A 10,000-nucleotide genomic window follows, 5' to 3' on the forward strand; every position below is an offset into this window, starting at 1 on the left:
CACACACACACACACACACACACACACACACACACACACACACACACACACACACACACACAACACACACACACACACACACACACACACACACACACACACACACACACACACAACACACACACACACATTTCATTCATGCTCCTCTGGTCCTGGTCCTGACCTAAACTGTCCTCTGGTTCTGGTCCTGCTCCTGGTCCCGGTTCTGGTTCTGATCCTGGTCCTGATCTCGGTCCTGGTTCTGGTCCTGGTTCTGGTCCCGGTTCTGATTCTGGTCCTGATCTCGGTCCTGGTTCTGATCCTGGTTCTGGTCCTGGTCCCGGTTCTGATTCTGGTCCTGATCTCGGTCCTGGTTCTGATCCTGGTCCTGATCCCGGTCTCGGTCCTGGTCTTCAGCCGTCTGTGGACTTCTTCAGCTGTGACGTGATGATTCATCCTGTGACAAATCGTCCGAGCGACAAACGCAGCTTCATCCCCTCGCTCATCGAGAAGGAGAAGGTACTTTTACTCCAGTACTTTTACTCTAGTACTTCTACTGTAGTACTTTTACTGTGGTATTTTACTGGAGTACATCTGCTGTAGTACTTTGATTGTAGTACTTTTTAATATTTTCATCTGTTTCTGATGAATGTCCCTGTCCGCCCCTGTCTGCTCCTGTCAGGTGTCCAGACTGGTCCATGCCATAAAGATGGGTTGGATTAAGCCGCGGCGCACTCAGGTCGACTCGAGGGGGCGCTACTACGACCTGTGGGCGTCCGAGGAGCCGGGCAGAGCGAGGGACCTGCGCATGCACGTGCCCGCCCCCCGAGTCCCTCTGCCTGGGCACGAGGAGAGCTACAACCCCCCGCCGGAGTACCTCATGACCCCCGAGGAGGTAACCGCACCAGTACTACTACTGCAAATACTACTGCAAATACTACTGCAAATACTACTGCAAATACTACTACTGCAAATACTACTACTGCAAATACTACTACTGCAAATACTACTGCAAGTGTCCCGCAGAGGGCGCTGTGTTGTTATATAAATGTGTTTGTCCCGCAGAGGGCGCTGTGTTGTTATATAAATGTGTTTGTCCCGCAGAGGGCGCTGTGGGAGCAGCAGGATCCTGAGGACAGGAAGTTGCCGTTTGTTCCCAGGAAGTTCTCGAGTCTGCGTCAGGTCCCGGCATTTGAGCGATTCATCCACGAGCGATTCGAGCGCTGCCTCGACCTCTACCTGTGCCCCCGACAGAGGAAGATGAGGGTGAGTGACCTGTGACCTCTGTGTGACCCCCGTGTGACCTCTGTGTGACCTCCGTGTGACCCCAGAGTGTGTTTTTGTTTCTTCACCTCTGTTTCACCTGTGACCTCTGACCTCTGTTCCAGGTGAACGTGAACCCTGAGGACCTGATCCCCAAACTGCCCCGACCCCACGACCTGCAGCCGTTTCCCACCACACAGAGCATGGTAACACTCTAACTCTAACTCTAACACAGAGCATGGTAACACTCTAACTCTAACACAGAGCATGGTAACACTCTAACTCTAACTCTAACACAGAGCATGGTAACACTCTAACTCTAACACAGAGCATGGTAACACTCTAACTTTAACTCTAACTCTAACACAGAGCATGGTAACTCTGAGCATGGTAACACTCTAACTCTAACACAGAGCATGGTAACACTCTAACTTTAACTCTAACTCTAACACAGAGCATGGTAACACTCTAACTCTAACACAGAGCATGGTAACACTCTAACTTTAACTCTAACTCTAACACAGAGCATGGTAACACTCTAACTTTAACTCTAACTCTAACACAGAGCATGGTAACACTCTAACTTTAACTCTAACTCTAACACAGAGCATGGTAACACTCTAACTTTAACTCTAACTCTAACACAGAGCATGGTAACACTCTAACTTTAACTCTAACTCTAACACAGAGCATGGTAACACTCTAACTTTAACTCTAACTCTAACACAGAGCATGGTAACACTCTAACTTAACTCTAACTCTAACACAGAGCATGGTAACACTCTAACTTTAACTCTAACTCTAACACAGAGCATGGTAACACTCTAACTTTAACTCTAACTCTAACACAGAGCATGGTAACACTCTAACTTTAACTCTAACTCTAACACAGAGCATGGTAACACTCTAACTTTAACTCTAACTCTAACACAGAGCATGGTAACACTCTAACTTTAACTCTAACTCTAACACAGAGCATGGTAACACTCTAAAGACTGAAGTATATTTCTGCGTCGCCTCTTCAAGCTCCACCGCCGTCATTTTTGATTTATGGATCTGTGTGGACGTCTGTGCACCGCCGAGTAAAACACCAGGGGGCGACGATGTCTGTCCATTCATATGAACGTGTGTGTGTGTGGGGGGGGTACATGTGGACTGTGTGTGTGTGTGTGTGTGGGTGGGGGGGGGGTGTACATGTGGACTGTGTGTGTGTGTGTGTGGGGGGGGGTACATGTGGACTGTGTGTGTGTGTGTGTGGGGGGGGTACAATGTGGACTGTGTGTGTGTGTGTGGGGGGGTACATGTGGATGTGTGTGTGTGTGTGGGGGGTACATGTGGACTGTGTGTGTGTGTGTGGGGGGGTACATGTGGACTCTGTGTGTGTGTGTGTGTGTGTGTGTGTGTGGGGGGGGGGTACATGTGGACTGTGTGTGTGTGTGTGGGGGGGGTACATGTGGACTCTGTGTGTGTGTGTGTGTGTGTGTGGGGGGGTACATGTGGACTGTGTGTGTGTGTGTGTGGGGGGGGGTACATGTGGACTCTGTGTGTGTGGGGGGGTACATGTGGACTGTGTGTGTGTGTGTGTGTGTGTCAGTAGGTTTTTTTCTTGTTCTGTAGTTTTTTTGTAGTTTTTTGTGGTTGTATTTAAATCTGGATTTATATTTTAAATGTTTAAGTTTAACACATTAAACATAATATTAAAATAATAATAAAACAATTTAAAAATAAAATATAAATGTTTAAATGTTTCAGGTTTATCGAGGTCACGAGGGTTTAGTCCGAACCATCAGCCCCTCCCCCTGCGGACAGTGGCTCCTGTCAGGTCAGAACCAGGACCAGGACCAGGACCAGGACCAGGACCAGGACTAGGACTGAACCTGAACCAGGACTAGACCAGGACTGAACCAGGACCAGGACCAGGACTGAACCAGGACTGGACCAGGACCAGGACCAGGACTGAACCAGGACTGGACCAGGACCAGGACCAGGACTGGACCAGGACTGAACCAGGACCAGGACTGAACCAGGACCAGGACCAGGACCAGGACCAGGACCAGGACTGAACCAGAACTGAACCCTGTGATAAGTTTACCTCTCACCTGTCGGTCCTGTCCCCCCTGTCACCCCTGTCTCACCCGTCGGTCCTGTCGGTCCTGCAGGGGGCGATGACGGCTCGGCTCGTTTCTGGGAGGTTTCTTCTGGACGCTGCGTGAAGAAAGTGGAAGTGGGCGGAGCCATAAAGAGCGCCGCCTGGAACCCGAGTCTCAACCTCAACCTGGTCGCCCTCGCCGTGTAAGAGACCGGGACCAAGACCGGGACCAAGACCGGGACCAAGACCGGGACCAGACCGGGACCAAGACCGGGACCAAGACCGGGACCAAGACCGGGACCAAGACCGACTCTGGACAGGAACTGGGACTATGACTGGTCTGGTGTCTGGTCTGGTCTCTGGTCTAACCCTGGTCTCGGTCTGGTTTTTCAGGGGTTCTGAGGTGCTTCTCGTGACTCCGCCCTCAACGGCGGCGGATAAACCGGTCGTCACGGCGACAGAGAGACTTTTATCTGAGGAGGCGGAGCCAGCCACAGAGGGGGAGGGGCCTGTCGCCTGGATGAACGCAGAGGGGGAGGAGCTTCTGCAGGGCATCCGGGTTAAAATCCAACACCCCAAAGTAAGAGACTGACCCAGGACTGACCCGGGACTGAACCGGATCTAGAGCAGGTCTTCACAGGACTGCTGTGTGTGTGTGTATAATGTGTGTGTGTATAATGTGTGTGTGTATAATGTGTGTATAATATGTGTGTGTAATGTGTGTGTATAATGTGTGTATAATGTGTGTGTGTGTGTGTGTAATGTGTGTGTATAATGTGTGTAATGTGTGTGTGTGTGTATAATGTGTGTATAATGTGTGTGTAATGTGTGTATAATGTGTGTGTAATGTGTGTGTGTATAATGTGTGTGTAATGTGTATAATGTGTGTGTGTGTGTGTGTGTATAATGTGTGTGTAATGTGTGTGTGTGTGTGTGTAATGTGTGTGTAATGTGTATGATGTGTGTAGTATGTGTGTGTAATGTGTGTGTGTGTGTGTATAATGTGTGTGTAATGTGTATAATGTGTGTAGTATGTGTGTGTATGTGTGTGTAATGTGTGTGTGTGTATAATGTGTATGATGTGTATGTAGTATGTGTGTGTAATGTGTGTGTGTGTATAATGTGTGTGTAATGTGTATAATGTGTGTAGTATGTGTGTGTAATGTGTATAATGTGTGTAGTATGTGTGTGTAATGTGTGTGTGTGTGTGTATAATGTGTGTGTATAATGTGTATAATGTGTATAATGTGTGTGTAATGTGTAATGTGTGTGTGTATAATGTGTGTGTAATGTGTATAATGTGTATAATGTGTGTAGTATGTGTGTGTATGTGTGTGTATGTGTGTGTAATGTGTGTGTGTGTATAATGTGTGTGTAATGTGTATAATGTGTGTGTAGTATGTGTGTGTGTATGTGTGTGTATGTGTGTGTAATGTGTGTGTGTGTATAATGTGTGTGTAATGTGTATAATGTGTATAATGTGTGTAGTATGTGTGTGTGTGTATGTGTGTGTGTGTAATGTGTATAATGTGTGTGTAATGTGTGTGTTGTTCAGCCTGTGTGTCAGGTGACGTGGCACACTCGTGGCGACTACATCGCGGCCGTGATGCCGGATCACAACAGTCACCTGCAGGTGCTGATCCACCAGGTGAGCAGGAGGCGGAGCCAGAGCCCCTTCAGCAGAAACAGGGGATTGGTTCAGAGCGTCGCCTTCCATCCAATCAGACCGTACTTCCTGTTGGCGACGCAGAGAAGCGTCCGGATCTACAACCTCCTCAAACAAGAACTGAGCAAGAAACTCCAGACCAACGCCAAGTGGATCTCCAACATCGCCGTGCACCCCGGAGGTACGCTGCCGGGGACTGGGCACCGGGGACTGGGCACCGGGGACTGGGCACCGGGGACTGGGCACCGGGGACGGGACTGGGCACCGGGGACGGGACTGGGCACCGGGGACGGGACTGGGCACCGGGCACCGGGGACCGGGGACCAATTTGTTTGTTAATCTTGTGTGTGTGTGTTGTGTATGTGTGTGTGTATTGTGTGTGTGTATGTGTGTGTGTGTTTGTGTGTATGTGTATGTGTGTGTGTGTTCAGGTGATCATGTGATCTGCAGCAGTTACGACTGCAGATTGAGCTGGTTCGACCTCGACCTGAGCTCCAAACCCTACAAGACTCTCAGGTACATTCACACTATATACACACTATATACACTATACACACACACTATACACACTATTCACACTACACACACACTATATATACACATACTATATATGCACACACTATACACACACTATATACACACTATACACACACTATATACACTATACACACACACACTATACACACTATATACACACTATTCACACTACACACTATATACACACTATACACACTATACACACACACAGGAAACATAAATTGGCCAAAACTCAGTTTTACCTCCCTCTCTTCTTCTTCTTCTTCAGACATCATCGCAGGGCCGTTCGTTCTGTGGCGTTTTCTCGCTCGTATCCACTTTTTGCTTCTGCCTCAGACGACGGCTCCGTCATCGTGTGTCACGGGACGGTCTTCAGGTAAACGGACGGGACAGTCTGACCCCCCCCCCCCCCCCCCCCCCTGAAAGTCTGACCCCTGAAACGTTTGTGTGTAAAATGTGTTTTCTTTCATCTGTTCTAATGACCTCTTGTTTTTCTCTCGTCTGGTCCTGGTTCTGTTCGTCAGTGACCTGCTGCAGAACCCTCTGATTGTCCCGGTGAAGGTTCTGAAGGGTCATGTGATCACTCATGACCTCGGGGTCCTGGACGTGACCTTTCACCCCTCGCAGCCCTGGGTCTTCAGCTCCGGCGCCGACGGGACCATTCGGCTGTTCACCTGAGCCTCCTGCAGGATCCAGACCCGGTTTAAAGTCTGGATTTTTGTAAAGAACCAACCTGACAAAGATGGTGGGCTGCTGCCCCCTGGTGGACACTCAAATAAACATTTGTTTTTTCTAAATCTGTTTATATAAAATAAAACTGTCGACCTGAAGTCTGACACTTATAGTTGTAAATGAAAAAACCCAACTTTGATATTTACTTTATTTAACAAAGTTCTTCGGCTGATTCCCTTTTAAACCAATCAGCTCCGAGCGTCGCCATGGAGACAGACGTTTGACTGTCACCACGGAAACGTTAAATACTTTTCATAATAAACTCTTCAAAAATACCTTTAATATTTATACAGAAAAATTAAAACATGAAACCTTCAGGCGCTCAGAGCCGACCAATCACAGCGCATTGGTCACTTCACGTCCAATCAAAGGCCACACAGTAACTGTCAGCGGGACTAAACCAGGACTAACCCGGGTCTGTCCCTCCTCGGACTGTCAAGTGAAATTTGGAGTTTTATTCTGTTAAAATAATCGTACAAATGCATTTTTATAAACGTTTAAAACCTCTTGGACTCAAACTTCCTCCTCAGTTTTTCAGAATAAAGTCTCTTTCTGGAGTTTTCCACATTAAAAGTTCGACTGTGACGATTGGCTCTGAGCGACGAAACAAACCAAACTAAAACCGAGAAAAGAACAAAACGGCGTCGTCACGGGGGGCGGAGGGGTCAGAGGTCGGAGGGCAGCAGGGTGTCAGGGTCCTCCCCCAGAACGTCCTCCAGCGACGTGATTGGCTCCTGCAGCGACATGGGCGTGTACTGCACCAGCTGCTTCCCTGGAAACAAACGATTTAGGAACATTTTAAATCAAGCACACACGCACACACACACACACACACACACACACACACACACTGAAGAGTGACACGTGCAGTTCTGGCTCTGACCTGTGGAGGCGCCGCTCAGTCCCTCGTCTCTCGGCTCCGACAGCAGCTGCAGGAAGTGACATCACAGTGACATCAGCACCACAACATGTAAACACAAGTAAAGAATACTACAGTACTACAGTAAAGAGTAGTAGTAGTAGTACAGTATGAGTACTAAAGTAAAAGTACCGTGTCGAGACAGTCCAGGTCGAACTCTGCACCCGGAGAACTGAAAAACTGAAAGAGACAAAAAGTTAGAGACAAAAAACAGGACCAGACCAGGACCAGACCAGGACCAGATCAGGACCAGATCAGGACTTTGCCTGGTCACAGCTGCCCCCAAACGCCCTCTGACCTTTGACCCCACACGTGTGTAAAGATGTGTCCCAAACCTGCGCTCCAGAGTACTACAGTGTATGTAGTACTGTGTATACTGCAGTAATAGTAGTACCGGTACCTGAGGCAGGGGGCGTACCTCGAGGATGGGTACTGCAAGTAGTGTGTAGTAGTAGTAGTATTTGCAGTACCTCGAGGATGTGTACTGCAGTAGTGTGTAGTAGTAGTAGTAGTATTTGTAGTAGTAGTAGTAGTATTTGCAGTACCTCGAGGATGTGTACTGCAGTAGTGTGTAGTATTTGTAGTAGTATTTGCAGTACCTCGAGGATGGGTACTGCAGTAGTGTGTAGTAGTAGTAGTATTTGCAGTACCTCGAGGATGTGTACTGCAGTAGTGTGTAGTAGTAGTAGTAGTATTTGTAGTAGTAGTAGTAGTATTTGCAGTACCTCGAGGATGTGTACTGCAGTAGTGTGTAGTATTTGTAGTAGTATTTGCAGTACCTCGAGGATGGGTACTGCAGTAGTGTGTAGTATTTGTAGTAGTATTTGTAGTACCTCGAGGATGTGTACTGCAGTAGTGTGTAGTATTTGTAGTAGTATTTGCAGTACCTCGAGGATGGTACTGCAGTAGTGTGTAGTATTTGTAGTAGTATTTGTAGTACCTCGAGGATGTGTACTGCAGTAGTGTGTAGTTTTGTAGTAGTAGTATTTGCAGTACCTCGAGGATGGGTCCGGTGTCGAAGGTGAAGCTCTGCGTGTTCAGGAGATTCTGGAGATTTTCCAAACCCGAGTCGATGGAGTCCACATGGTCCAGGAGCTCAGACCTGAAACACCAAGACCGGGTCAAGACCGGGTCAAGACCGGGTTCAAGACCGGGTTCAAGACCGGGTTCAAGACCGGGTTCAAGACCAGTTCAAGACCGGGATCAAGACCGGGATCAAGACCGGGATCAAGACCGGGATCAAGACCGGGATCAGAGAGTCTGTGGAGTCCACATGGTCTGGTTCAGTCCTGGTTTAGAAACAGTTTAGACCAGACAAGTCCAAACTTCGGCCTGTGGGCCAAATGCGGCCCCCAGACACATTTTTTTGGCCCAAATGACTTTGTTAAGTTTTAAATATTAGTGTTTTCAGTTTTAAGGATCTTCGCCTGAAAAAAGGACTGAAGTCTCATTCGAACGAGTTAAACCTGCACATTTCAAATATTCACTGTCCTCAGCTTGTGGCTGTGATGAAAAAAGTTTGAACACTCCTGGTTTAGACCAAGTGGGGTCCCAGTCCAGTCCCAGTCCGGACCCCAGTCCGGTCCTGTACCTGTCGATCACGGCGACGGTTTGACATTTTTTCTGTGGTGATGCTGAGGGGGCGGGGCTTGCTGCAGCGCTGGCTGTTGATTGGCTGGAGGGCGACTGGACGATGGGCTCTGATTGGTCGTTGGGGGGAACTATCATCACGATGGGCGGGGCCACTGCAGGGGGAGGAGCCAGAGATCAATCAATCATCCTTCCCTGACCTCTGACCCTGTCTGACCTCTGACCCCTGACCCTCTCTCCTCTCTGACCCCTGACCCAGCGTCTCACCATTGGGCCGTGAGCTCTGATTGGCTGTGGTGTGGCTGGTGGGCGGAGCTTGCGTTGCCGCTGTGCTGTGATTGGCCGGTTCGTCCTGGAGGATGGAGTTGATGAAGGTGGTCGGGGACAGAGGCGTCTCCACCTGCGGCTCCTCTTTGACCTCCGACCCCTGACCCGTGACCCCAGGCGCCGGCTCCCTGACAAACACAGACACGGTGTGAACGCTGCGCCCGGACCGATATATCGACCGCAGATATCAGCCGATACAGGTGGGCTGGAGGGAGACTCACATTTACACAAATCATAACTGAAGGATTAAAAAACGAACTTTAAAAAAAAAACAACTTTAATAATACAGTTTTTACATCAGTAAATTAATCGACTTTTGTATCGACTCCAAAGCCTAAAACCAGGTCTAAAACCAGGTCTAAAACCAGGTCTAAAACCAGGTCTAAAACCAGGACTGAACCAGGACTAAACCAGGACTAAAACAGGACTAAACCAGGACTTAACCGAGTACCTGGGCTCGTTCCATTCACTGATGACATCATCAGAAGGGGGCGTGGCGACATCTGTGATATCAGAGATGATTGGTCCAGAGCTCACGGAGTCTGAGGGGAAGAGGCTGGCCTAAAGAGAGAGGGCGGGGTTTAGAGAGGAGGGGGCGGGGTGCTCACGGTGTTTGTGTGGTACCTGCAGGTGTTCTGTGTGTGTGTGTGTGTGTGGTACCTGCAGGTGTTCAGTGTGTGTGTGTGTGTGGTACCTGCAGGTGTTCAGTGTGTGTGGTTCCTGCAGGTGTTCAGTGTGTGTGGTACCTGCAGGTGTTCAGTGTGTGTGGGTGGTACCTGCAGCTGTTCGGTGGGTGGGTGTGGTACCTGCAGGTGTTCGGTGGGTGGTACCTGCAGGTGTTCAGTGTGTGTGTATGTGTGTGTGTGTACCTGCAGGTGTTCAGTGTGTGTGTGTGTGT

At 48.8% G+C, this 10,000-nt stretch overlaps 2 protein-coding genes across 3 annotated transcripts in view; one reads left to right on the forward strand and one right to left on the reverse strand.

The window, feature by feature from the left end:
- bop1 (BOP1 ribosomal biogenesis factor) overlaps nucleotides 1-6,370 on the forward strand; it is an 11,380-nt gene extending 5,010 nt beyond the window's left edge. Inside the window, exons 6-16 of the mRNA XM_055156900.1 lie at nucleotides 397-498; nucleotides 662-874; nucleotides 1,084-1,245; nucleotides 1,368-1,448; nucleotides 2,995-3,064; nucleotides 3,402-3,534; nucleotides 3,725-3,911; nucleotides 4,887-5,178; nucleotides 5,429-5,513; nucleotides 5,803-5,910; nucleotides 6,059-6,370. Of these exons, the coding sequence (XP_055012875.1) occupies nucleotides 397-498; nucleotides 662-874; nucleotides 1,084-1,245; nucleotides 1,368-1,448; nucleotides 2,995-3,064; nucleotides 3,402-3,534; nucleotides 3,725-3,911; nucleotides 4,887-5,178; nucleotides 5,429-5,513; nucleotides 5,803-5,910; nucleotides 6,059-6,212 (1,587 nt within the window). The 3' untranslated portion in view covers nucleotides 6,213-6,370. The remainder of the gene's footprint in view (nucleotides 1-396; nucleotides 499-661; nucleotides 875-1,083; nucleotides 1,246-1,367; nucleotides 1,449-2,994; nucleotides 3,065-3,401; nucleotides 3,535-3,724; nucleotides 3,912-4,886; nucleotides 5,179-5,428; nucleotides 5,514-5,802; nucleotides 5,911-6,058) is intronic.
- Nucleotides 6,371-6,400: 30 nt separating this feature from the next.
- hsf1 (heat shock transcription factor 1) overlaps nucleotides 6,401-10,000 on the reverse strand; it is a 13,575-nt gene continuing 9,975 nt past the window's right edge. Inside the window, exons 8-14 of one of the 2 annotated variants that reach the window (XM_055156901.1) lie at nucleotides 9,554-9,663; nucleotides 9,043-9,230; nucleotides 8,777-8,930; nucleotides 8,182-8,287; nucleotides 7,318-7,365; nucleotides 7,150-7,195; nucleotides 6,401-7,038 (exon numbers count right to left, since the gene is read on the reverse strand). In XM_055156901.1, coding sequence (XP_055012876.1) covers nucleotides 6,932-7,038; nucleotides 7,150-7,195; nucleotides 7,318-7,365; nucleotides 8,182-8,287; nucleotides 8,777-8,930; nucleotides 9,043-9,230; nucleotides 9,554-9,663 — 759 coding nt within the window. In that variant the 3' untranslated portion in view covers nucleotides 6,401-6,931. The remainder of the gene's footprint in view (nucleotides 7,039-7,149; nucleotides 7,196-7,317; nucleotides 7,366-8,181; nucleotides 8,288-8,776; nucleotides 8,931-9,042; nucleotides 9,231-9,553; nucleotides 9,664-10,000) is intronic. The other variant, XM_055156902.1, reaches the window with a different exon arrangement.

The sequence above is a fragment of the Boleophthalmus pectinirostris genome, unplaced genomic scaffold (assembly GCF_026225935.1).
Source record: "Boleophthalmus pectinirostris isolate CB_2022bp ecotype Guang Dong unplaced genomic scaffold, ASM2622593v1 HiC_scaffold_21, whole genome shotgun sequence".
In the NCBI taxonomy this organism is placed as follows: domain Eukaryota; kingdom Metazoa; phylum Chordata; class Actinopteri; order Gobiiformes; family Gobiidae; genus Boleophthalmus; species Boleophthalmus pectinirostris.